At 48.2% G+C, this 27,483-nt stretch overlaps 2 protein-coding genes across 3 annotated transcripts in view; both read right to left on the reverse strand.

Moving 5' to 3' along the window:
- Positions 1-755: 755 nt before the first annotated feature.
- dgcr8 (DGCR8 microprocessor complex subunit) lies at positions 756-21,949 on the reverse strand. The gene is made up of 14 exons (XM_080532550.1): positions 21,856-21,949; positions 20,140-21,136; positions 16,522-16,690; positions 12,166-12,308; positions 11,642-11,960; positions 11,213-11,410; positions 11,011-11,112; positions 10,748-10,846; positions 10,526-10,608; positions 10,107-10,207; positions 9,892-9,998; positions 2,989-3,116; positions 2,670-2,783; positions 756-1,941 (listed from the first exon to the last, which is right to left on the reverse strand). The coding sequence occupies exons 2-14, from the start codon at positions 20,800-20,802 to the stop codon at positions 1,858-1,860; spliced, it is 2,310 nt and encodes a 769-aa protein (XP_080388676.1). The 5' UTR covers positions 20,803-21,136; positions 21,856-21,949; the 3' UTR covers positions 756-1,857.
- A 490-nt stretch (positions 21,950-22,439) lies between these two features.
- tango2 (transport and golgi organization 2 homolog) overlaps positions 22,440-27,483 on the reverse strand; it is a 30,367-nt gene continuing 25,323 nt past the window's right edge. Inside the window, exons 6-9 of one of the 2 annotated variants that reach the window (XM_080530594.1) lie at positions 26,926-26,993; positions 26,387-26,534; positions 23,783-23,890; positions 22,440-23,643 (exon numbers count right to left, since the gene is read on the reverse strand). In XM_080530594.1, coding sequence (XP_080386720.1) covers positions 23,523-23,643; positions 23,783-23,890; positions 26,387-26,534; positions 26,926-26,993 — 445 coding nt within the window. In that variant the 3' untranslated portion in view covers positions 22,440-23,522. Of the gene's footprint in view, positions 23,644-23,782; positions 23,891-26,386; positions 26,538-26,925; positions 26,994-27,483 lie in introns of both variants that reach the window. The other variant, XM_080530593.1, reaches the window with a different exon arrangement.

Below are 27,483 nucleotides of genomic sequence, written 5' to 3' on the forward strand. Positions count from 1 at the left end.
ATCCAGCGACCTACAGTATTCTATAAAAATGCATAAGACTGTATTTAAGCTTTGGTTCACACTGCCTCTGTTCTGCTGCCTACTTCATTGTGGAGATTGCCTTTTGAGGGGAGGATTGCAGTTCCAACATATTCTTACACATCAACATTTGAAAACTTGACTGATCAGAACACACAGATCAGTTCTCATTATTGATGGCAAACGTACTAAAAACCCTTCACAGACAGACAATCCATTAAGACAATTCTTAAACTCCTGCACATGCTAAAAGGCAGTTTTTTTTCCCAGAAGATCAATGTCATACATCACCATTACAAATACTAACTGGCTAGACAATAAATGGTCCATGAAGTCAGGGGGAGGCTTGGTTTTTCCCCATTACCCAAGAAGCGGGACTTTTCTCCCACATTGTCTATAGAGGGAGCCCTTGACTCCCATGTATTCTCTATAGAGGGAACCCTTCATGAAATGGGTGAACTAAGGCAACATGTAGCAAACTGTCTTCATACCTAAAGAAGCTTAAATTAATCACCTCAAGGCAGCTGAACTGTACCAAATAGTAAGATGGAGTGCATGGCCTCTGTTGTTCTGATCAACACGTCCATATAATGTATTAAGCGGCGACTACTCCCAAATGCAGAAATCAACAAAAACAAGTATAGGTCTTACACATGTAACAACTTTTACCTTGTATATCACCCCTCCCCCCCATACCCCCCGACTACAGTACTTCAAGCCCTTGTGCTTGTCTTCTCTGCAGTGCTAATGTGGAAAGCAGGACGTTAGCTAGACAGAGCAGCCTGTTCAGCTGTCCATTGATATGTTTCATCCTGTATTTCCAGAACAAAAAAAAGGCAATTTAAATGATCAGTCCCCTCTTAACAGGGCTTGAGATTAAACATTCACGGCATCAATTCAAAATGCATTTCTCGTACTAAGAACTATGAGCATGTAACAAGTATGTTTCGACTGGACACGAGTGCAGAAAACAACGCATTTTGAATATAGGTCATTTCTTTCTTCTTTTTACAGGTAAATGTTTTAACGTGCAAATGAAAACGTACGCTGGCCACTCTAAAAGACAAAAGCATATTCAGAATTATCCAAATCACCGTCCAAAATTATACACAACACTGACCATCAAATATATCCAACACAACAGCATATACATCGTTTTTGTCCCCTAACGTACCAAGCTGAATTAGCAAACGTACAGAGCAACTAATCCCTTTGAGTAGTCAACGACACCTGTCAGAAATGTGACGTGTCCGACGCGGGTTTGCCGGTTTGACATGGAGTGACTTAGAAATTAAATCATTGCAATATTTAAAAAAAACAAAAACAAAAAACAGGGAACTAGTGGTTCTCATCAGTTAATAATAATAAACGTCTTACATTATTTCTTGTGGTTCATACCTACGTGTCCAGTTATTCCTAACCTGCCTGTCTATGACCTCTGTGGTTCCGTTGGGGAGAGAGAGAAAGAGAGAGGGAGAGGGAGGGAGAGAGAGGGAGGTGCTGTTTTAGAGAGAATGCATCTTAGAGAGGTAGACGATGACGCCCCCTCCTCTGTCAGTGCGTTGTGTCCTGTCCGCTACGTTAACTATTCACTTAATGAGCTAAAAACAACCGGGGGAGAAGGAAACAGCCTGGGAACGGGTTGGTGAAGAGGACCACTTTTTTTCATTTTTTTCATTAATGTGATGTTTTCATATTGCCATTTCACAAGGATGCATAATAGGGAGGTACGCTGTGAGGGGAGGGGGAGGGGTGGAGGGGGGTGCGCTTCGTGTCATGACGATGGCTGCTGCTGTTGGATCAGTGCCATGGTAGGTTGGTAGGTTGCAGTGATTCCTCTTAGACGTCGACAGTGCAGAGAGGCTGGCTCCCGGGCTGGGCAGACTCCATGATGGTCATCTTGGGCTTCTTCCTCGTCTCCTCCTGGAAGCACAAGAGGGAGGAGTCACAAGAGGGAGGAGTCACACGAGGGAGGAGTCACACGAGGGAGGAGTCACACGAGGGAGGAGTCACACGAGGGAGGAGTCACACGAGGGAGGAGTCACACGAGAGAGGAGTCACAAGAGGGAGGAGTCACACGAGAGAGGAGTCACACGAGAGAGGAGTCACAAGAGGGAGGAGTCACATGAAAGAGGAGTCACAAGAGGGAGGAGTCACAAGAGGGAGGAGTCACACGGCGGGCTCTGGACGGTCACACCCACTAGACGCCAACCGCCGTTTCAACAAATCAACGACATGTTTAAAAAACGTGTTAATAAACAAAACAATGAACGTCTTCGAAAGGTTAATTCATGTCTAGGATGGAGAAGAGTGCTGAGAGAATCTTGACACGAGTGAAGAGGTTTGGCTAATGGTGTGTGTGTGTGTGGAGGGTGCTTTTATCTGTACCACTATAACGAACAGTTGAGTCAGTGCCACTGAGGTGAGAGGGGGTTACCAAGGTTACCAGGCTGTGAAGTAGAACTGTCAAGAAGGAAACTGACCGATGGAGGTCAAACACCGAGGTTACCACTGGAGAGACACAGTGTCTAATTGGACCAGGGGGGTCCTGGGGGTCCTAATTGGACCTGGGGGTTTCTCTGCTCTATTCCTCAGGTAATTGGGGGGAGGGGGGGAAGAAGAAAAATGTGAGAAAAAAAAGAAAGCCATACCCTATCCTTGGCCAGTTTCTTCATCTCTTCTTGCAGTTTGTTCAGAATGTGAAGATTTGGCTTGTTCTTTTTGGCATACTGCTGAAGTTCAATCACGCTCTTGTCAGAATTTTCCTGCAGAGAGAGAAGGGGGAAAAAACAAAAAAACAACAACTATGAATTCAGGGAAATCACAGGGACGCACATATGGCTGGAATACAAACATCTGCCGTAGAACTAAGCAGCACTAATCAGTTTGGCTTCAGATGAGCCTGAACAGATCTGGGGGTCTCTCTGTTTGGGTCGCCCACCAAGAGGAGCAGCTGTGCTGGACCCGTACCTTCTTCACCATCTTGTTGCTCTCTCTGCCGTACATGCGCAGCAGGGAGCCCCAGTTCTTTACGTGAGGATGCAGCATCTGCAGGATCTTCTGGGACGCCAGCTGCTTCCCCACTCTCTTGTTCTTGCCTGGAAACCAAGAGAAAAAGCATCTTAACCGTTAAGAAAGCTGCACTTCTGTTTACGGATGCATCGATACCAGTAGCCGTACCCGATACGGTGCCCGTGTACTCGTACTCCTAATCGTTAAACTACTCAGAGACAACCGCTCCCGATACCGCTTTACGGCAACGTAGCGTGACCTCTCGTAGCAGGGAGGCAGAGGAGGAGCAACGTCAGCAGTTCGGATACTTCAGGATGAGCGATGATGACGACAGAAGTAGAGCAGACTGCAAACTACGCTCCGCTAAACTCTGTATTCCATTTGTTCCTGTTGTGAAGGCCCACAGTTTAGAGCCAGTTTAGTTTCCCCAAACCAGCCCTATTTTGCCCCAGTTATTTCCTTTGTTATTTTCTATACTATTCATATACGTTTCGTGAAGTGTATGTATTGTTATTGTAATGTTTATGTATATGTTTGATGACGTGGTATATCCGGGGTGTGTCCGTGACCCGGATGCTAGGTTCGGTGGTGTATATATAAGAGACGGAAGTGGTCTGTGAGTCAGTGTGTGAAGAGAATCAGAACGAGAGAGAGAGTAACGAGAGAGAAGCAACGAGAAGTCAATCTAAGATGGCGGATTCAGTAACACGCACACCGTGCAGAAGCTGAAGACGCCAGGAAAGTGATTATTGAGTTTACCACTGTAGCCCAGTTTAGTTGTGTCCCCGTTAGACAGCCTTGCCAGCAGCCGGCTGTTAACGTTGGACCAAACGAGACGCCAAACTGGACAGAATCGTCGCCTCCACGAGCGGACTGCGACCGAACGCTGACTCCATCGGAGCTTCGACGTGGACCACCGGACCTGGGCCCTTCACCTCGTCGTGGACCACGAAGAAGGCCCTTTCCCTCCGCGTTGCTACGTCACCCCCCCCCTTTTGTCTGCTACCTTCCTCGACGCACATGCCATCCAACCAGGCCTCAACGCGCACCACAGTCCGGGACTATAAGCCTGTTCAGGCCAGATACTATGAGTGAGTGATTGTGTGTGTGTGTGGCCGGCGGGGAGGGAGTGTATATATCTGGGGATGTATACATCAGTTATGTAAATAAATGTGTTGTTCATATGGGATACCGTTACCGTGTGTTTAGTTGTTTGTATGCTAAGGCTAATGCTAATCCCAATGCTAATGCTAATGCTAATCCCAATGCTAATGCTAATGCTAATTCCCATGCTAATGCTAACGATAGTAACTGCTAGTTTTAACGGTTTGCTGGCGCCCCCTGCCTGTATCCTCCTACACTGCCTATTTAGCTCAGAGTTAGTTAGATAACCAGCCCCTTCCTAAATTCTAGTCCTTTTAGCTACTCCCTGGTTACAATTTTTGGTCCTTCGAGCCGGATAGGTAGTGTAGTGATAGCATGGCTGAGCGCAGCCAACCAGACCAGACAGTTACCCCCCCTTCTCCGCCCCCTGAGCCAGAGCCACGACCACAGAGAGTCCCGCGGTTGCCTCCGAGGTTACAGGAGTATGAGCTTGAGCTCGAAAGCTCACTGAGTGGTAGCGAGGAGCGCACTCCACGGGATACGGTGGTCGGAGAGGCCGAGGTGTCCGCCGGCGCGCGGGTGGCTAGCACCGAGACAGCCATCAACGAGCACCAGCCTGAGGATGAGATGGCAGAACAGCAGGGTTTTGCCGTAGAAACGGAAGAGCAGGAAGGAGAGGCCCGGTCCGACAGCGCCTGCGGGCGGAAGAGGGAGGGTCTCAGCCTTAACGATCTGCCTCCCAGTACGGCGCGCTCGAGACCTAGCTCCTGCCGTTCAGTGGCTTCCTCCCGGTCCAGGGTTTCTGTGGGCAGTTCTGCCTCTGGGGCGGATAGCCTGCACTCCAGAGGGAGTAGTGCCGCGCTGTCAGAATGTATGCGCCAACAGGCCGAGATGGCGTTAGAGCGGGAGCGCCAACAGGCCGAGATGGCGTTAGAGCGGGAACGACTCCAGTTCGAGCGTGAACGCCTCCAGCGCCAGGAGGCGCTAGAACGCGAACGCCTCCAGATGAACGGAGCGGAACGTGCGGCGGAGAGACAGCGCCAGGAGGCGTTAGAGAGGGAACGCATCCAGTACGAGCGCGAGCGCCTCCAGATGGAGGGGGCGGAACGCGCGGCGGAGAGGCAGATGGCGAGAGAGCAACTGCACGCAGAGAAGATGGAGGAAATGATGCAGACCATGCGCGACGTGTGCATCAGCAGAGCTCCGTCGGCCCGTAGCTCCAGAGCATCATCCGCACGGCCCTCTCGAGTGCCATCTCCTGAACCCCCCGCCGATGGCTCCATGACCCCCGCCATGACTGTCCAACTACAGGCCCAGCTGACCACCTGGAAAGAAGAGGACCAGGGACCCGACCGCTACGCGGCCCAGAGGGAGCCAGCGTCGCTGCCCGGGAGGGGAGCCATTCCCCAAGAGCGTAGCACACCCCTAGGTCCTCCAGTGCACCAAAATGCATGCAGGCCGGACACCCAGACCGTCACTCCAGCCCCGATCATCCACTACAGGATGTTTCCCCAGGTGGAGGGACCCAAGTTCCCCTTCTTCAAGGACGAGGACAGGAGCCAGTATGTGGAACTACGCATCTGCCTAGACACGCTCTTGGACGACTCCTGCTCAGAGTCCTACAAATATGCGATTCTCCTTCAGCATGTGAGGAACCCCAGAGCCCACAACATGGTACTGGCCCATGCCTCCGCACCGACACCTTACACCAGAGCGCTCGCCGACTTGGATGCCCGCTACGGTCGTCCCTGGAACCACGCCCTTGCTGAACTGCAAGCCCTCGAACAGCAGGCCCCCATCAAGGATGAACGGGCGCTGGATGACTTCGCGCTCCGCGTGCACACCTTGGTTGGAATGCTGAAGACGCAGGGCCCAGCTGGCGCCAGCGAGATTAACAGCACCTCCAACGTAGAGCGGCTGCTCCGCAAGATCCCACGCTTCCGGCAGGAGAGGTTCCGGCGACAGCAGCGCGTTCGTAACCCCGGGAAGTTGGGTCTGAGCATGGCTGCCTTCGCGGAGTTCCTACTGGAGGAAGTGCATGACACCAACGTAGACGCCATGGGTTACGCTGAGCCGAAGAAGGAGAGGGAGAAGGGAGACCGCTGGGACGGGCCGAGCTCGAACAGAGGACGCCCAGTAGGAGTGCTGCACACGGAGGAGGAGCCTCGGAGAGAGAGGAAAGCCCGACCTGAGGGAAAGGATTCCTCTCAACCCCCTCAAAAGGGACGGAGAGGTCCACCGCCATGTCCGTACTGCACCAGCGAGCACTGGTTCAATGAGTGCAGTGACTTCAACAACCTGAGTACCGAGGCCAAGCAGAGGTGGCTCGAGGAGAACAAGAGGTGCTGGAACTGTGGGCGCGACCATCTGGCTAAGAACTGCACCTTGAGGAGAAAGTGCAACCGCTGTGAGGAGGTCCACCTCAACATCTTACACGAGGTCTCCCTCGCCAGGTCCACGGAGGGCACCAGAAGCCCTAGGTCCGGTAGCGCACCGGAAGAGGCAACACCTGTCTACTACCTAGACCCAGCCCGGAGTAGCGGCTCCAAGGTCCTACTGAAGGTGGTGAAGGTCCGACTTCACCACAACAACGCTGTGTACGACACGTACGCCGTTCTAGACGACGGGTCGGAACGGACCATCCTTCTCCAGGGGGCAGTGCGCCAGTTGGGGCTCCAAGGGACTGCGGAGAAGCTGACTCTGCGCACGATACGTCGCGACCTTAAAGAGGTCACCGGGGCGAGAATCAACTTCTCTATCTCCCCGGCGGGGCGGCCGTCGGACAGATATCGGCTTCGGAATGTCTTCACCGCAGACCAGCTAGCGCTCTCCCGCTACGACTACCCCCTGGAGAGATTACGCGCAAGATATTCCCACCTACGGCGAGTAGACCTACATCCGATAGAAGGAGCGGAGCCAACCCTTCTCATCGGCTCGGACAACGCTGCACTGATCGTGTCGCTCCGTCCTCCGCTGAGAGGACCACGAGGCTGCCCGATGGCTGTTAAGACTGCGCTTGGGTGGGCCCTCCAAGGCGCTACCGAGTGGAGAGATAGAGACGGGAGAGCTACGTCATCCCTCCATGTCCGAACCGAAGAAGCAAACCAACCAACCAGATCGCACGTTATTGCGGAGTGGCCAAGTCTGGACGCTCACTGTTCAGTCAACACAACAGGACCGCCTGGAGTGGAATCTATTGCTGTCAGTGCACCTGGAACAGTTAGTACCACAAATGGTTCACCACAGGATGACCAACCAAAGAAGAAGTCTCTGTGGACAGAGCATAAGTCTCTGGATGGGAAGACCTACTTCTACAACACAGAGACTAAACAGTCCTCATGGGAGAAACCAGACGACCTGAAATCTCCTGCTGAGCAAATGTTGTCTAAGTGCCCGTGGAAGGAGTACAAGTCTGACACGGGAAAGCCTTACTACTACAACTCCCAGACTAAGGAGTCCCGGTGGACCAAGCCCAAAGAGCTGGAAGATCTGGAAGCGATGATCAAAGCGGAGGAGAATGGGACGGTAGAAGCTGCAGCTCCTGGCACCGCCCCCGTCCCCACTCTTCAGGTTGATCCTGCTGCTACCATGGCGACCATGATGGACATGGAGGCCATGGCGGCAACAGCTGTTGCCGAGGAACACCTGCAGGTGGCCATGCACCCTCACGTGGCCGAGGTCAGCATTGACGCACCCGTCAACTCCGTCGAGTACACGTCAGCCATGGAAGTCTCAGCCAGTATTGTAGACGCCTCCAAGGAGGAAAGGCCGGAGTTGGCGAAGAAAACGTACAAGTGGAACCCAAAAGAGGAGGCCAAGCAGGCCTTCAAAGAGCTTCTGAAGGAGAATGGTGTTTCATCCAACGCGTCATGGGAGCAAGCCATGAGAATGATCATCAACGACCCACGCTACAGCGCCCTGCCCAAGCTGAGTGAGAAGAAGCAAGCGTTTAAGGCCTACAAGGCTAAGAAGAAGAAGGAACAAGCCAAGCAGCTCAGGAAGAGGAACTGGGAGGCGCTGAAGAACATTCTGGACAACATGGCCAACGTCACCTACCGCACCACCTGGTCCGAGGCCCAGCAGTACCTGCTGGACAACCCCACCTTCGCTGAGTACGAGGAGCTGCAGAACATGGACAAGGAAGACGCTCGGATCTGCTTCGAGGAGCACATCCGCGCCCTGGAGAAGGAGGAGAAGCAGAAGACTCTGCTGAGGGAGAGAGACAACTTGTCCGAAGGTGCCGTGGTACTGGTGATCGACCAGTCCCTTCCACGCGCCGCCTGGCAGACAGGCAGAGTGACCAAGGTCCTGCCGGGTCCGGATGGAAGGGTGCGGACGGCCATCGTGGACGTTGGTGGTCGCACTTACACCCGACCTGTGGCACGCCTGATTGAGCTCCCTCAAATTACGAAGGACACTATCACCTCCTACCTCACGCTGCTAGAGCAGCCTAGCCAGTGTGCCTTCCCTAGTTAACTGAAACCGAGGGTTTCATGGGGCGGCTGTTGTGAAGGCCCACAGTTTAGAGCCAGTTTAGTTTCCCCAAACCAGCCCTATTTTGCCCCAGTTATTTCCTTTGTTATTTTCTATACTATTCATATACGTTTCGTGAAGTGTATGTATTGTTATTGTAATGTTTATGTATATGTTTGATGACGTGGTATATCCGGGGTGTGTCCGTGACCCGGATGCTAGGTTCGGTGGTGTATATATAAGAGACGGAAGTGGTCTGTGAGTCAGTGTGTGAAGAGAATCAGAACGAGAGAGAGAGTAACGAGAGAGAAGCAACGAGAAGTCAATCTAAGATGGCGGATTCAGTAACACGCACACCGTGCAGAAGCTGAAGACGCCAGGAAAGTGATTATTGAGTTTACCACTGTAGCCCAGTTTAGTTGTGTCCCCGTTAGACAGCCTTGCCAGCAGCCGGCTGTTAACGTTGGACCAAACGAGACGCCAAACTGGACAGAATCGTCGCCTCCACGAGCGGACTGCGATCGAACGCTGACTCCATCGGAGCTTCGACGTGGACCACCGGACCTGGGCCCTTCACCTCGTCGTGGACCACGAAGAAGGCCCTTTCCCTCCGCGTTGCTACGTCACCCCCCCCCTTTTGTCTGCTACCTTCCTCGACGCACATGCCATCCAACCAGGCCTCAACGCGCACCACAGTCCGGGACTATAAGCCTGTTCAGGCCAGATACTATGAGTGAGTGATTGTGTGTGTGTGTGGCCGGCGGGGAGGGAGTGTATATATCTGGGGATGTATACATCAGTTTTGTAAATAAATGTGTTGTTCATATGGGATACCGTTACCGTGTGTTTAGTTGTTTGTATGCTAAGGCTAATGCTAATCCCAATGCTAATGCTAATGCTAATCCCAATGCTAATGCTAATGCTAATTCCCATGCTAATGCTAACGATAGTAACTGCTAGTTTTAACGGTTTGCTGGCGCCCCCTGCCTGTATCCTCCTACACTGCCTATTTAGCTCAGAGTTAGTTAGATAACCAGCCCCTTCCTAAATTCTACAGTCCTTTTAGCTACTCCCTGGTTACAGTTCCAGTCAGAAAATGAGGAACGGCTGATGAAAATAAAACATGTTTTCAATTTGTCATTGTTAGAACTGTAATGGTATCATTAAGTACTTATATTGGTACTCGGTATCAGCCAAGTACCCAAATGGAAGTACTTGTGCTACTTCCTTTGACTCTCTCTGGGGTAAGCTCGGTGGGTGGAGTGGTGAGGGGTGGCTACTTACACCATCCACGCACGGTGTGCTTGCCGCATGTCATGACGTATTCACTCTTCTGGTTCTTCCCTGGGATGACCTCAAACTTGATGCTGGTGTCGCCCATTCCATGGTTTCTGCAGGAGAGAAGGACGTTGGTTTTAACCCGTGTCGCCAGATAAACCTGGATGTGAGTGGTGACACCGACCGACCCTGACTCTTGACTTGTTGCCGTGGCGTCTTACCTCTTAAGGCACTCGTGAAGAATCTGATATGGCGAGAGTAAGCCTGCTTTATTGGTCAGCTCGTACACCCTTGAATCTTCAATACTGATATGATTAAAATACTGGGGATTGGGGAGAAGAAATATGAATGTGCATTAGTATTCATCCTACTTATCAATCAGTTGACACAATAACATAATAATGTTAATGTAATCACCACAGAGACATTATCACACCCACACTGATGGACCATCATGACACAGAAAACCACACTGGCATGCGAGTGCGGCAAAACTCTAAATCGCCCCGATTCTATTCAATCATGACGTCACCTGTGTGCAGCTACGAGTGTCCACAAGCAACCCCCCCCCCCCTATGTCTTGAACAGAAACTAAGGTTGCGTGTGAGAAACATTCACCGGAGGGCAGGGTTAACTATACCTCCAGTTCATCCCCCTCGACAGGCTTCTCCTCCGAGGTCTGCTTCACAAAGTCAGGGATGAGGATCTCCAGTGTGGCTCGAGCTGCAGGTGAGACATCATCATCATCATCATCATCATCGACATCATCATCAGATCAACTACAGGTCTCAAAGTCTCCCTTCATTGCCAACGTCTTTGGAGGACATACAAAGGATAACAGCAAGTGGAGAAAGTCACGTACCAGCTTTATTCTTGGCAAGTTTTTTACTGCTTGCCGTTCCTGTGCCGTATGTCACTCCGTCTATAATGACGGAGGCTCCGAAGGGTTCACTTGGGTTCTCTAGAGGGACGTGAACAAAAAGACAGAATTGAGTTTGGCGGACGAAAGCCACTTCATTCGTCCGCGTCCGCGCTTCACTTCGATGACAAGCTTTTTGTTGTCGGAGCGACAGAAGGAGACGGGTGTTTATGAGGAAAAGGGAGTGAAAGAGGTTTAGGACTTACCACATTCAAAAAAGTTGTAAACAGGTCGGACCTTGAGGACACGTTGCATATATTCGTGCAGGATGCAAACTTCAGACTTCCCGTTGGGGTTGATGACGAACTCTGAGAACACAAAAAACACAACAAGTTGAAGAAGGTGGAACTTGTTTGACAACCGTGTCACGTGAAAACCGTTCCTGACCCTAGTTTCTCCTGCGCGTACCTTTCTTGGTGGGGGCGTCGGACACGGACAGGGTGATGAGCTTCTGGTTGGCGGGCAGGATGGGCCTCTCGCACTCGGCCTGCTTCCTCTTGGCGTCCCGGTTGAACTGCCGGCGCTCGGCCCAGGTGCGGAATTTCTTCACCGTCACTTGTTCGAAGTCGAAGCACTTCTCCAGGTAGACGCGGAATTCTTCGATGTCTGCAGGTTTTTTTCGACAGCAGGGGGGAAAATGTTTGTCGCTCTCAAAGCCAAACAGGCAATATTACAATATCCTTTCATTCAAATCTTATTAGTATGGCTTTTCTCTAAAACATTTTTTCCACCATACACCGATTCAACTCTAATGTCAGCCGTGGCATTTCAAAAATCCTCAACTGCTCACAAAGTGAAGAAGTCAACTGTTTTTCATGGGAGTGTGTCGACCCTTACCAAGAGACTCATCTTTGCACACCTCCACCTTGGCTTTGACCTGTCCCAGGGCCCCCATGGGCCCCAGCTCACTGGCCTGGGGCCACTTGCTCGGCGGCGGCGCGGGGGGGGTCCCTTCCGCCGAAGCCACGGCTGTGGCGTCCTCCTGGGCCGTGGAGTCTGGCTCGTCTGGCTTCTCCGCCGAGTCCGCCTCCTCCCCAGGCTTCACCGGAGAGACCTCCGCCACGGGGGTCACCTCTCCGTTCAGCTCCTTCTCCTCCTGTTGCTTCTGTTTCTTATAGTGCAGGCAGGGGATGCTAGTTGTGGGAGCGTCGTGTTTCTGCGCGGAAAGTGAGAGGTGGTTTTCAGATCGGTTAGGAGTCGACCGGGTGCGGTCGTTGTTTGAGGACCGAGGGGGGAAAAACTTTCACTTCACAAATCATGAAATACGAGCACTCCGAAATCAGCACCGCTATCAAGGTGTAAAGCGACAGTGTTGAGGCTAGGCTACTTAAGTGAAGTCTTCCACCTCCGTCACGTCTTACCCTGATGCTCCCGGTCCCCAGAAAGTAGGGTCTGGACCAGGTCACCACTCTGGTCTCTCTGTGCAAGTAGACCGGAATGCCAGAGTTATGGAATGTCATGATCCATCCGTCAGGGAGCGGCTCGGTGGGTGGACGGCCACGACCTGTTGAACACACACTTTTAACTACAGACCAGACCTGTTGAACACACACTTTTAACTACAGACCAGACCTGTTGAACACACTTTTAACTACAGAATGCGCTCTGTCAAAATGTTTCAGTACGACTGGTAAACTACAAAGCCGCACCGCTTGCAGCATTACGGTAATCAGTAAACACCGGTACTGTGCTTACTCACAGTCCCACACCACTTGTGTGTGTATAAAGACCCCAAGTAAAGAAGACTAAACAGAGTTTCCGAGGGAACAAAGCGAGATGGCCACAGTTACTTAGAGGACAAACTCGAACAGTGGGTTGTTGAACAGAGAGCAGCAAGTAGAAGCGTCTCTACAGTCACTATTCGAATGAAGGCAACAGCGCTAGCACGGGACATGAACATCGATGAATTTCGAGGCGGTCCTTCTTGGTGCTTTCAACTTGAAGTTTTAAAGTACCCACTCGATATAATAAACAACAGTTTAACGATCACTAAACACTTATAATGTGTGTATTGGATTCATTATTCTCGTTTGCCGGAGGCTACCAGTAAGGGAGGGTTGACTTGTAAACATACTTTTGAACACGAGCTAAAACGAAAGTAAGAACTGTGTGTTCATCTTGTTATGTGTAGTTATGTGTTTTTAGCATGTCGATGTTCTCCCAGCATGTTGTCATGTTATTAAAATGCAGTTTAGACCTTCGTAGCAATGTGTTTTGTTAGCAGCGTTCGTAGCTGTGGCTGCGTTTAGAGCAGTGGTCTTCAACCGGGGGTCGAGATCCAACGGCTACTCCTTCCACCTCGGCCACAGCAGCGCCTGCCCCAGGGGCAGATAAACGCAAAAGAGAAAAGTCCCGAAAATATTCAGAAGTGTACCTAAAGTTTGGATTTACTTTCAAAGAAACCGAAGGAGTGGAATTGCCGGTGTGTGTTGTTTGTGCGGCGACGCTCTCAAGCGAAAGCATGAAGCCATCAAAGCTGCAACGACACTTGGAGACGAATCATGGCCACTTACAAGATAGAGCACTGGACTACTTTCAGGCTCGTCTGCACTCTCTCCAAGGCCAACAGACAATGATAAGAAAATCTGCGAATGTCGGTGAGCTTGCTTTGAAAGCCTCATATCAAGTTGCTATTCGCGTTGCCCAGTGTAAAAAACCATACACAATTGCAGAAGATTTGATATTGCCTGCGGCCACTGATATGTGCAAGACCATGTTTGGGAATGATGGATATGCAGAAAAGTTGAAGACTATCCCGTTGTCAGACACAACAATTGCTCGGCGAATTGGTGAAATGGCATCGGATGTGAGGGTGCAGTTAATTGAGAAATTACAAACGGCGGAGGCATTTGCACTCCAGTTGGATGAATCAGTGGACATGTCCAAAGACGGACAGCTCTTGGCATTTGTGCGCTTTGTTGACCAAGACGAAATGTGCGAAGAGTTCTTGTTTTGTAAGAAGCTCCCTGAACGCACAACAAGTGCTGAAATTTTCAAAGTGATTGATGACTTTTTCGGTGAAAATGACTTAAGTTGGGCAAAGTGTGTCGCGGTGTGTACCGACGGTGCGCACGCTATGACTGGGCAAAAGAGTGGACTGATGGCGCTTGTCAGAAAAGTCGCCCCCAAAGTGATGTGGACTCACTGCATGCTGCACAGAGAATCACTCGCCGCTAAAGAAATTAGTGCTGAGTTTGCCGATGTTATGGACACTGTTGTAAAGGCTGTAAATGTTATTAAGAAGAGTGCCCTACAAACTCGCCTCTTCGCTTCTTTATGCGCCGCTACAGGAGAGGAACACACTTAAAAATATTTATTACATGTGGGTGTCCCTGTTCTGGTTGTCTTTCGTCCAAGGGGTCCTTGGGCTGAAAAAGGTTGAAGACCCCTGGTTTAGAGTCACTTTTCTCCCATTCAGTGTTTGAGGTGAACCAACATTCAAATACGCCTGTCGTGTTCAATCTTTCTCTGATTTGAATGTATGACACATCATTTGAAAGCATACAATCTGTAGTTTAAGCATGTGTAAAAACTGAAAAATTACGTTGCACATTTCACCAGGAGCTGTCACATATTGGTTGTTGGTTATAATTGTATAGCCTATTGGTTGTTTTCTGGTGTTGTGTTCTTGTTTTGCTCTGTTTGTAGTCTACTTGATTTATTTTTATCAGCTGTTAAATCACCACAGCGGTTAATCCACTAATAGAGATAATACCAGATTGAAAATGCTTGTAGCTAACTACTCTATATCTTGTGGTCGCAGCTATTGCGAATTGCTATTCACGCGAGTCAGCTGTGAATCACCGCAGGTCCTTGACGCTTGAAAAATGGATGACGAACGGCTGATACTTGAGGTGGAAAAAAATATATTTTTGACAGTGGGGCAGGTAGAACGTTGACGGTGACAACGCTCAGGTGGAGCATGGACAACGGGAAGTTGACACAACACCGATGGAGAGGTGACGCAACGCAGTAGGTGGAGCTTGGGCGTAACGCAACCCCAGTCAAACGTTTGACTGCAGTATCTTCTATTCTATGCGCCTTATAATCCGGTGCGCCCTGTATATGAAAACAGTTAAAAAATAGGCCATTCATTGAAGGTGCGCCTTATAATCCGGTGCGCCTTATAGTGCGGAAAATACGGTACAGACCAGACCTGTTGAACACTTTTAACTAGAGAACAGACAGCAGACACTTCGCCACACTTAAAAACCTTACGTGCAGTAGGGATGGACGGTTTTTCGGTTAAACCGAAAACCGGGGTTTCTAAAAATAGAAACGGTTTTTTATCAAAACCGTCTGAAACCGTTTTTTTTTTTTTTTTTTTTTGGAAGAATAAAATAGAATAAGAATAAAACTGGAACATGTCACATGTTTGTCGTGTGTGAAAATAACAATGATACAGTCTGAATCTGCCGCGCAATGAGTGAGAGGTTTGGTCAGTTGTGAAGAATAACTGAGGATTAATATCTAATTGGGATTATATTTAAGGGTAACGAATCACTCTATGGGAAAGATAGTTGCCTTCAGTTATTGGTAGATAGGAAAGGTTTTTTACAATTACTCGCTTACATTTAATAAGATCATTTTCGCTGCTCTCTGTAAAGCACATTGGGTCACTTTTGTGAGAAATGCGCTATAGAAATAAAATGTGATTTGATTTGAAATCAATCAATCAAACTTTATTTATGTTCTATAGCACAAATCATGCATTGAATGTAACTCCAAGTGCAGTATTTACTAAACCACAATATAATAAAACAAGAGCTATACGGATCAAGAGTGTTTGTGCACAGCGCCACTGTGTGTGAAGGCGCTACTGAAAGTGATGACAGAACGCATGTCTCAGAAGATACGCGGTCACTTAGTGACGCAAAGGTAGTTCTGTATTTATCTCTATCTGTATTAGTACATTTATTTTGAAAGCTCTATTTTGACAGCTCTACCATGGGCACTTTTATTTTGATGGGGCATTCTTTGTTGATTGACTTACGACAGTTCAGGACGAGTCAGTCTCGCGGCATGTGGTTTTTATGAAAAGCTTTAAGTATGTTCACTGCATAATTCTAAGTCTAATATTTCAGTGATTATTGAGCAGTATTCAAATATTTAAATACATTGAGCAGCAGCTGAAACTTTGAAGATGCTGTTCCAAGAGATGATCTTCCGTGCAGGCGTGCACCCTGGATCAGCGGAGCAGGTGTGTTAAGTGTTCATGTGTTTTCATGTATGGTGAATACAAAAGTCTGCCTTTCCACTTATATTTGTGAAACTAAGTAGCCTAAATGTGTTGCGACTGTGCTTACGGTGTTTTAATGGTGTTCGACATGAGTGTATTGTAGCAGTAGGGCTCAATAAATAGAAATTGGCGGCCCTTTTTTTTTTTTGCAAGTTTTTTTTTTTTTTTTTTTTTATGTATTTTTCGGTTAACCGGAAAACCGCGGTTTTACTCTCTGACGGTTTTTCGGTTTCAATAATTGGAAACCGTCCATCCCTAACGTGCACACGTATCAGCACCTATACACAAACACACACACACACACACACACACACACACACACACACATCGTGATGAATCTGCAAAACCGGTCACAACAACAAGCGGAGGGTTTTATGATCGATTGTCCTATGAATGTGGAATGTCGGATGTGTTTTTTTCACAGGGCTAACAGGCAGATTTTCCCCATCACAGAGAGAGATCCACCGCCATCACTCACTCTTCAGGACAGTCTTAATTTTGGTCATCATGGGCTGGACACCGCCCTCCTCCCCTTCAGACAGGTGGTCGCTCTCCCCGCCGGCGTGGTCCTCGGAGGCCAGGCGCATCTTCTTGGGCACGGGCATCCCCTCCTCCAGCAGGGCGTCCACGTCGTTGTCAAAGTCCTCCTGGAAGACAGAGGCGTTGAGGGGGGGTGGGAGAGAAAAGGAGGGGACAGAGACCCAGCAGGCCCATTCATTCAGAGACCAGAGACCTAGCTTTCCCATTCATTCAGAGACTAGAGACCTAGCTTTCCCATTCATTCAGAGACCAGAGACCTAGTTCTCTCATTCATTCAGAGACCTAGTTTTCCCATTCTTTCAGCCCCAGTGTTTCCTCTATATGCATTTATTGGTGGCGGGCCGCCACGAACGAATTTCCTCCGCCACTAATCGATTCAGACAGTCCACTTTGATTCAGGCTGCGCAGAAAGGCAGCGAGTTATTATGACCGGAGAACAGAAAAAAAGCAGATTGAAGCTAGATTTAGGCCGCTTCCAGACCAACATTTCGTTACGATTTAGGGCGTAGTTATTTACAATATGTTACAATGTTGCAATTAACCTCGTCGTTTGTGTTCGCACTGCAATCGAGACTGAATCTCTCAACAGGCGCGCGGTGCGAGGCGACGCGCTTTCAAAACAGTTTTGTGGTTGGTCCGAATTTAGCAGGACACACGCCGGTGCCTTTAATCCCATATCCTAATCGAAAATGCAACATCATCAGCGACGACTGTTGTGGGTTATTGCATTTACTGCTGTTCTCTGGTTCATGTTCTTATACCAGTGCTCACTATAGAGTATTTTAAATGAACATTCGTAATGTCTGTCTCTGATGTTCATGGTCAACTAAATCAGCCTATTTTGTGAAACAAATAATGTTCCCGCTAATGGGTTAACCGAGCATTCTCGCACCTAACGTGCAAGCACCTAGCTTCGAACTATTTGATCACCTTGTAGTGAAGCGAGCAGAGTACTCATAATTCACGGCGTTCAGCCTTGTACAAAGCACTATTATATGTTTGTGTTTACTCAATCACCCAGGCTGCTTAGCGGGTGATATGACGGGATATAAGTGGGACAGAGATGAATGATGTTGTTGTCAGTACGCATGCAGAGAGTGAGAATAAAGCGCACGATTGTTTTTCTACCGGCAAAACGACTATATCGTCCTGTTATTGCCGTCACTCCTACATTGATTGGTGACCCTGATTTTCTCTCAAACGTTTTCGGAGATCATTGAACATGACAACAAACGCAGTTTCACTCAAGCTGCCCGAGTTTTGGGAACAAAATGCCAACGCATGGTTTGCACAAGCTGAAGCTCAATTCGCCCTCAGGGATGTTACCGTGGATAATACCAAATACTACTACGTGGTAGCAGCTCTTACCAATTCAACTGCAGCGAGAGTGGTGAGTCTTATTGAAAACCCAACGGCACAGCACAAATATGTTACCTTGAAGGCACACCTCATAGATACTTTTTTCTATATAAAATCACCTGCTCGGCTTTAATGACTTAACCGCTATTTAAGAAATTATAATTGTTGCCACCCTCTAGTTTTTGGTGAAACTACGTCTTTGTTTTGAGCGCCAGTGGCACTGGCGCATGCACGCGCGAAAAAAAATCGCGTGCGAAAGACAACCACTCCGCCACTAATGTGAAAAATCCTGGAGGAAACACTGAGCCCTCTATGCCGTTTAGCTGACGCTATTATCCAAAGCGACATTGTAACACGTACGAGTGCGTACATTTCAGTATATAGGGTCCCGGAGGGAATCGAAACCACAACCTAAGTGTTGTTAGCGTCGCGCTCTACCCAACTGAGCCACAGAGGACCGCTCTCTGAAGAGGGGATATCAGGTGGTGTTTCATGCAACCCACACCTGGCGTCACAAAGACAACAGCAGTTTGAAGGACAAACTATTGAGTAGACGACAGTAAGGCTGCCACGATTAGTCGACTAGTCACGACGACTACCAAAATCGTCGCCGACATATTTGGTAATCGCATGTTTTTTTGGAGCTGAAATAAGCGTTTTTTTTTTTTTTTTTTTTGCCTAGCACCAGGGGAGCCCCCCCTCCCAAATTTCGTTGTTTGGTACCTGTACTATATCAATGACAATAAAGACCATTCATTTCATTCGATAAGCATTCGTTTTTCTTCCCTGAAGCTGCCACTGGCTAGCGTCTCCCAGTGTCTTTGATGTACATGCGCAGTGTCGGTCATCCGGGGAACACGTGACTTCCCCGGAAAAACAAACAGAGAAATGTCTTCCTGTCCTCGTACCTCTAAAGTGTGGGAGCATTTCAACCACAACGTTGAAAAAAAGAATGTAAAATGTAAAATTTGCTAAGCTGAACTCGCTTATCATGGCAGCACGTCTATGATGCGCGAGCATCTAAAAAGGAAGCACGTTGTGGCAGATGACGAGGAAGACGATGGCTCGTCTCGGTAAGCTAGTTAGCTTGTTATTGGCTAACGATATCGTTACGTTAAAAGCCTTCTTACATTATTTTACGTTGTCATCAAAGCGATACTAAAAATGTTGTCTTAACGTTACAGTGCTAAGAAGGCGCGTTCTACTATGAGATGAGTGAAGCAAAGCAAAACTTTTGTACTCTGTACAAGTATTTATTTTTGTTTTTGTATTCTTTTGGTTGCCTAGTGCCTAGCCTACCTCATTTTACTCAGCAGTTTGCACCCTCTACTACTCTTTACATTACATTACATGCAAGTGATGCCAGAAATAAATCTGCAAAGTTCATTAAAATATCTATTTTTTTTTCATTTTAATTGTCTTTATTTTTAGTTAGCACATGCCTACAACAACAACTTCAAGCTAAATTTAGAAGCTGATTTAGAAGATGATAGCTAAATAAGAGCGATTGAGTAATTGTGCGATAAGCTGTAATTTATGATCCGATTAGTCGACTAATCGGTAAAATAATCGGTGACTAGTCGACTATGAAAATAATCGTTTGTGGCAGCCCTAGACGACAGGATGAGGTTCGACACGTATGAAACACTTATATAGACCCTCTTAGCGTATCAAATCTCAACATCCAGCAGGGAAAGACATGTATGACGCAGACACGGGCCGCCACATTTGCTTGACTTTTGGAACAAAACGTCAAAGAAGGGTTCCTACAAGTTTCAACAAGTCAAATTTACGACCTTTTTAGACCTATTCGTGACACCATATGACAGCTTTTGGTCATCCACGAGGTGATGAAATTAGGGATTTCACTACCATACAGACAAAAAAGGAAGCGAATTGGCATTTTCTTGGTTCCAGCTTGATTAATTTCCGCGTTAATAGATGTGGTCGGACTGATTTCCTTGCAGGATTTCGTTTTTAAGACCCATCACCTAATTTTTAGACCGAATTACAGAAATGTGGGACCTTTTTAGGCCTTACGAATTGGATTGCCGGATTTTAGACTTTAAGTCTTTTTAAGACCAGCGCAGGAACCCTGTCAAAGTGAGAGTGACGAGAGTACAGTGGAAAACAACAACAAACAGTTGGTGTCCAGAGCTCTGCAGAGCCGGGGACAGAGGCCCGCCTCCTCACTCACCTCGTAGGAGTAATTCAGGACCTCCTCGTCCGCCTGCTCCTGCTGAGCAATCACCTCAGACCTGAACCCGCCCTGGTCCCCGTCGTCGGCGTCCAGGAAGTTCTCGCTGAAGTCTTCCAGCTCGTCCAGGACGGCATACTCCACCTTGTTCTCTAGGTCTACCTCCACCTCCCCCGCCCCGCCCGCCCCGTTCACCCCTCTGGAGGAGCTACCCTCGTCGGCGTCATGCAACTCCCCGTTAAGACCCTCTCCTCCTCCTCCACCACCTCCCTCCTGCCCGGTGCACAGCACCTTCCTGTCTTTGCTCATGCTGCTCTCTGTGAAGCTCACACTGATCTTAACGTCGCGGAGTAACTTAAGGTCGGGCAGGAACTTGGTGACGGGGGGCGCGTGGCGGCCTGTTCTAGGGCACGTGGCGCCGGCCTCCGCCTCATCCGACAGATGGGTACAGAAGTACTTGGCGAGGAGCGGCTCCTCCGGCTCGCCCCTGTCCTCTGCCGGGGCGTGCGTGGGTCCATCACCACCAGAGCTAACGTCCATTTCCTCTGCGTCACTGGACGTTTGCAGGGGAGGTGGTGGAGGTGCGTTACCGTTAAGGCTCTCCTGGTTTAAATCATTAGGCGGCTCCAACGGAAGGGGGGGTAACATGTCATCTATCTCCATTATTACAGCCTTATTTATTTGTATATATATCACTAACGACAAAGAAATACTTGTGGATCAATCAGATTTTTTTTTTCTCCTCCCCTCCTTCAAAAACCCTATTCGTAAGCTAGCTCAGCTAAAACGCATGCAAAGCACATTGCACAGATCTCAAAACTTCCCTGTATCGACCGTGTGTACCAGTGTTGAATATGCTAAGCTGACTACATTGTTCTTTTCATTAATGTAGACAGCTTTTTAGAAATCACTGTCTCAATTATTGGAAATCACAATGCATTCAGCTTATATGTATCTAGGCACTGTTCATCCTCCACGGTGGAATCCTCTGTGAGAACTAGAAGACAAAAAGAACACAACACACAGAGTCAATTGATGAGGCCATTTCAACACATTTCAATCATATGACTCAATACATAGCTATAGTTTTATGGTGTAAGATAATAATAGATACATTATTAGGCAGCACTCAGACTTATTAAGTAGACAAACGAGTTATGGGCACCTTAGCAAGATCCACATTTAAAGAGAATGTTGCAGCCACCCTGGTCTGTATCTGCTCAAACTAGACTACCAGCTAGCAAGTTACTGCAAACTAGTCTGTCTGGCTAGCAAGAGAATAAACTAACTCAGCGAGGAAGACTCTTCAATGTAATGATGCAATGTCTTGGCTGCTGTATGGGGAGCATTCTGCAGTGTAACATCTCATAACACCTTCATTATCATCTGGATGTATTGTCCTCCAGGCGAGCCAAGCTGTTAGCACACCTAGCTAAAATAAGGGATGCGTTCGTAAATTTGCTCTGGAAATCTGATCAGCACTCATGGAATGCCTCTTCTCCAATCAAATGACCTGGTTTCTTTATGACGTCGAACCCAGTGTGCGCTCTAGCGCTCTCAGAGCGAATTTACGAACGCACCCAAGATAAGGCTGGCTAGCTACAGTTAGCTAGATACGGCTCAAACTTGAGGAAGATATCTAGAGGTTAGCCAGGGTCAATATTGTTGGGCATAACACGAAAAGACAAACATTCAAACTGTATTTAAAATACTCACCTACTGACAACTTCCAAACATGTATCCGCTTAGACAACGAATTGTATCCTAAGGACGAGGCCAAACAGATGCCTTCTCTGCTCCGCCATCTTGCAGACAGCTGCAGGTCTGATGTCCCGCCCCCACACCGGTTTTCTGGGGATTGACAGGTTGTGAGTCCTATCACAATTGAGTTGTGCGTAAACAGACCAATCATCAACTCGCAAGGGCGGGGTCTCTCTTCAGGACGAAATACTGCGGGAATAATTAGACCAATCAAACATAAGAAGAAATCGCACTTGGCCAATGAGAACGACAGGTACAGCAGTGTTAGTGAGTAGGAGGGATGAGGATCACAAGAGGTTGTAGTGGCCAGATAACTGCCGGTAGGTGGCAACGCATTCATCATCAGGACAGTTATACCCAAAATATTAATATATATATATATATATATATTTCATATGTTATGAAATAATCCATTCTCCGACACACCCTCTACTTGGAACCTGATAAAACCCCAAATCCCTCATAAAATAAATGAATGCAACCTTCACACAATGCTTTTCATCCTATAAATATTGAGCAAGTCCTTGTTTGTATAGATGTAAAAGTCGTTTATTCACAACTGATATCAAGACAACTGTGCCATGGTAAACAGGGTCAGTACTTCTATGTATACCTGAGGTCAGTGACATAAAACCCAGGATACCACTGGTAGAATCGTCATGGTAGCACACATCACATTACATATCTGGAAACAATCACTGAAATTATTTGGATGTTATCAGCAGGGACAATGCATGGAGATGGGGGCATGAACCAGAGACAAAACCGCAGCGGTTAAGTGGCAAATTGAATCCTTCACAGCAAGGCCAAACAGTCTCTCCTATGCAGAACCAAAGGCAGAAAACCCTAATGAGAGAAAACCATTAGCCACCTAAGCAAATGTGAAAATAATGCTTTTCTCCCTATTTAACTCCCAGCAAACATCAGACCTCAGAAGGTCAAAATAGGACAGTGTACATGTTATGGGACAGGTTTTCATAAAATGCACAAATAATTGTGTCATAGGATTTCTACCTGACACCTCACTTTGTTGTGGCTGGTTGTAGAGACGGTGTTACCCATTGTCAGACAGGGACACACCTGCAGGACTGCATGTCAGAGCCATAGTGTTAGAAATGACATTCGGTTGATCGTCGAGGTCTTCCTCAACAAACCAGTGCTGAGATAAATGGATGCAGCGTCAAATGGAGATCTTTGTTTTGTGAAATTGCAATTGTTCTTTGGCAATAAACATAATTTGAAGCACACAAATCAAATAACACCTCATTCAAATGATCAATAACATTAAGAGCTTATTCTTTGATAATATCACTGAAGCTAAAAAAACGATGCGTGATTTAATCAATTCACACTGTCATATATTAAGCCAAGCTGAAATACATTTTCCCAAAACAATTACTAGAAAAGTGCAATTAATCTCTCTTTCCAAAAGAACGGTGCCGTAATTGTCTCTTGCACCTCCGCCAGTTTAAATGGTAAATGGAACATAAATCTTGGTGCTCGTTTTCACTTGTGTGCAGCCAGAGCTGCTGAGAGAGGGACTCCTTTGAGAGATGGGAGGGGGGTGTGATGCAGAAAGGCACAGTGTGTGTGTTTCCCCCCACAGCGCCCCCTGGCTCTCTTCAATCCTGGAGTTTGAAGTGGAAGGAGCTCGTGCTCCATTGGCTGATGTCACAGTTGAGCATGGTGCGTTCAGTGAAGGACACGTTCCCTGCGGCGTCGATGAGGATAATGGTATTGGTCCTGAAAACAAGCGAAAGACAAATAAAAATGAAAAAAAAACAATCAAGAAAACGTGAAAACGAGATCAGGGGCTTTATGGGTCTCAAATAGAAGCGTGTCAAACGGGGGAGCTAATTGGGTGTCGGGGAGGGACTCTGACCTTGTGCCGTATGCTGGAGAGCGGACACACACGGCGGACAGGGCCTGCAACATGGGTCTGCTGTAGTAGCCTTTACCCTGGCTCTCCTGGTCCGGGTCAGGGCAGTTCCTGAAGAAGACAACACAACATTCTCTCACTCAAAAGACCTCCTCTAGAACATTCAGAGACAGACCTCCTCTAGAACATTCAGAGGCAGACCTCCTCTAGAACATTCAGAGACAGACCTCCTCTAGAACATTCAGAGGCAGACCTCCTCTAGAACATTCAGAGTCAGACCTCCTCTAGAACATCCAGAGGCAGACCTCCTCTAGAACATCCAGAGGCAGACCTCCTCTAGAACATTCAGAGGCAGACCTCCTCTAGAACATTCAGAGTCAGACCTCCTCTAGAACATTCAGAGTCAGACCTCCTCTAGAACATTCAGAGTCAGACCTCCTCTAGAACATTCAGAGACAGACCTCCTCTAGAACATTCAGAGGCAGACCTCCTCTAGAACATTCAGAGTCAGACCTCCTCTAGAACATTCAGAGGCAGACCTCCTCTAGAACATCCAGAGGCAGACCTCCTCTAGAACATTCAGAGTCAGACCTCCTCTAGAACATTCAGAGTCAGACCTCCTCTAGAACATCCAGAGTCAGACCTCCTCTAGAACATCCAGAGGCAGACCTCCTCTAGAACATTCAGAGTCAGACCTCCTCTAGAACATTCAGAGTCAGACCTCCTCTAGAACATTCAGAGTCAGACCTCCTCTAGAACATTCAGAGTCAGACCTCCTCTAGAACATTCAGAGTCAGACCTCCTCTAGAACATCCAGAGGCAGACCTCCTCTAGAACATCCAGAGGCAGACCTCCTCTAGAACATTCAGAGACAGACCTCCTCTAGAACATCCAGAGTCAGACCTCCTCTAGAACATCCAGAGGCAGACCTCCTCTAGAACATTCAGAGTCAGACCTCCTCTAGAACATCCAGAGGCAGACCTCCTCTAGAACATCCAGAGGCAGACCTCCTCTAGAACATCCAGAGTCAGACCTCCTCTAGAACATTCAGAGTCAGACCTCCTCTAGAACATTCAGAGTCAGACCTCCTCTAGAACATTCAGAGTCAGACCTCCTCTAGAACATTCAGAGGCAGACCTCCTCTAGAACATTCAGAGTCAGACCTCCTCTAGAACATTCAGAGTCAGACCTCCTCTAGAACATTCAGAGTCAGACCTCCTCTAGAACATTCAGAGTCAGACCTCCTCTAGAACATTCAGAGTCAGACCTCCTCTAGAACATTCAGAGTCAGACCTCCTCTAGAACATTCAGAGTCAGACCTCCTCTAGAACATCCAGAGGCAGACCTCCTCTAGAACATCCAGAGGCAGACCTCCTCTAGAACATTCAGAGACAGACCTCCTCTAGAACATTCAGAGTCAGACCTCCTCTAGAACATCCAGAGGCAGACCTCCTCTAGAACATCCAGAGGCAGACCTCCTCTAGAACATCCAGAGTCAGACCTCCTCTAGAACATTCAGAGTCAGACCTCCTCTAGAACATTCAGAGTCAGACCTCCTCTAGAACATTCAGAGTCAGACCTCCTCTAGAACATTCAGAGTCAGACCTCCTCTAGAACATTCAGAGTCAGACCTCCTCTAGAACATTCAGAGTCAGACCTCCTCTAGAACATTCAGAGTCAGACCTCCTCTAGAACATTCAGAGTCAGACCTCCTCTAGAACATCCAGAGGCAGACCTCCTCTAGAACATTCAGAGTCAGACCTCCTCTAGAACATCCAGAGGCAGACCTCCTCTAGAACATTCAGAGACAGACCTCCTCTAGAACATTCAGAGACAGACCTCCTCTAGAACATCCAGAGGCAGACCTCCTCTAGAACATCCAGAGGCAGACCTCCTCTAGAACATCCAGAGGCAGACCTCCTCTAGAACATTCAGAGTCAGACCTCCTCTAGAACATTCAGAGTCAGACCTCCTCTAGAACATTCAGAGTCAGACCTCCTCTAGAACATCCAGAGGCAGACCTCCTCTAGAACATTCTGAGTCAAGCCTCCTCTCGAACTCTCCGATTCAAACCTCTTCTAGAAGTCGAAAGTTGGAACAGACAGGTTTTTTTCCCCCCACATTTTTGTTGTTGTTATATAACATTGCGTTAAATGGTGTACTGTACAGAGTCGGACCGGCGAGCCCATTAGAGAGGTAGGAGCTGTCAGGAGGATAACAGTTCACTGACTAAAAGCTCGGCAATTAAGCTGAAATCAAAGCGACGGCCTCCAGCAACTCGACTGTGCTTTTTGTCCCCCGCTCAACAGGGTCGGGCTGTACACTCGCTCCGCTCCTCTCGCTGAACGAGCGTCAACAGGTTTCTTTCATCTCAGCCGTTCACAGCGAGTGTGAAGGTTCATCACGCCTCTCCCATTTGCATACCGCGGAACGTTCCGGCTTGTTATATTTTTTTCCCCCGCCGCCCGTAGAGAGACTAACAGGTACATGTTCCGAAGCGCCGAGCGTGTGTAGGAGGAGGTGATTTTGGAATTTGGCCCTGACTGAGACGTGCCAACTCCAGTTCCGCAACCCCCCCCCCCACCCCCCGCCCACCAGAGTACTCACAGCTCCTGGTTGTTGAGGACGCCGAGCAGTTCCTGCACCAGGCTGTCGCAGGGCAGGGTCTGGTTCACCACGCTGGTGAAGAGACGCTTCCCGTGTTGCATCTTCCTCCACGGGGTCTCCAGCAGGGAGTTACTCAAGCCGTAGATTCCTGCTGGGAAGCAGGCAGACGAGGCACTGCTAGAGGGACCTCCAAAAACACGCTCTCTAGCATACATACAGCTACTGGTCAAAAGTTTGGACACACTTTCCCATTCTAATTGAACAGGAAGAGTGTGTCCAAACTTTTGACGGGTACTGTACGTACACAGCACCTGAGGCACGGTTAACATGTTGAGAACATTTACATCAGAGGAGGTGGGTGGCTGGTGGAAAAGCGGAGGATGGGGCTGTATTCTAATGCATGGTATTGAATGAGGAACGGTATCAAACAGCGACTTTATTCCCCCCCCCCCCCCCGGCCTCCCCTGATGAACATAAACATCCTTGACTCTCTGCATTCATGTGATTGTAACCCGCACGCAGCGTTAAGAAATACAGACCTGGTTTTAGACGGATGGGCTCAGCGCTGCCTCTGTTTCCATAGTAACACACTGTGTCTTCTCTGGCCCTGCGTCGGAGGGAGAATGGTAGACGACAGTGAGTGACCGATTCAAGTGGCGCGTCGGTCACCTGTGATTTCATGCCTTATTATAGAAGTAACAAAAAAACTAAAAAGAAACACAGCACTTGACTTCCTGTTGTTCCCCTTCAGAAGGTGTTCAAATTTCCTACGCGGCCTCGCTAAGCAGCGACTAATGAGGCCATTTCGGTTGTAAAGGCAATTGAAGTGCCAAATAAGATGGAAAACAACGGTACGTCGGAAACAATAGCTTGCTATCATAATCCTATCAGATGAGCTTGAGGAGGGGAGGGAGGGGAGGGGGGAATACAGATTAAAAAATGGTGCTGCAATGTGCAAATGCCCCATCCTTTCTAACTAGGCCTTCACAATCTTTATGTCTCTCCTGTCCTCGCGTAAAAATAAATAAATAGATGATATGATTCATGGTTATTTCCATCCTATTTCACTATTGGAGTACAGTGTCTCTTTGATATCA

This window comes from Nansenia antarctica (genome assembly GCF_963989245.1).
Source record: "Nansenia antarctica genome assembly, chromosome: 5".
NCBI classification, from domain to species: Eukaryota; Metazoa; Chordata; class Actinopteri; order Argentiniformes; family Microstomatidae; genus Nansenia; species Nansenia antarctica.

Bases quoted from the DNA above. Each gene is read 5' to 3' on its own strand.
- dgcr8 (XM_080532550.1), bottom strand. From the start codon at position 20,802: ATGGAGATAGATGACATGTTACCCCCCCTTCCGTTGGAGCCGCCTAAT. The intron at 11,113-11,212 runs GTACGCGCAGGA...TTGTGTTCTCAG, and splicing joins CGACGCCCCCACCAAGAAAG to AGTTCGTCATCAACCCCAAC. The intron at 1,942-2,669 runs GTATGGCTTTCT...TTGTGCTTCCAG, and splicing joins AGAAACTGGCCAAGGATAGG to GAGGAGACGAGGAAGAAGCC.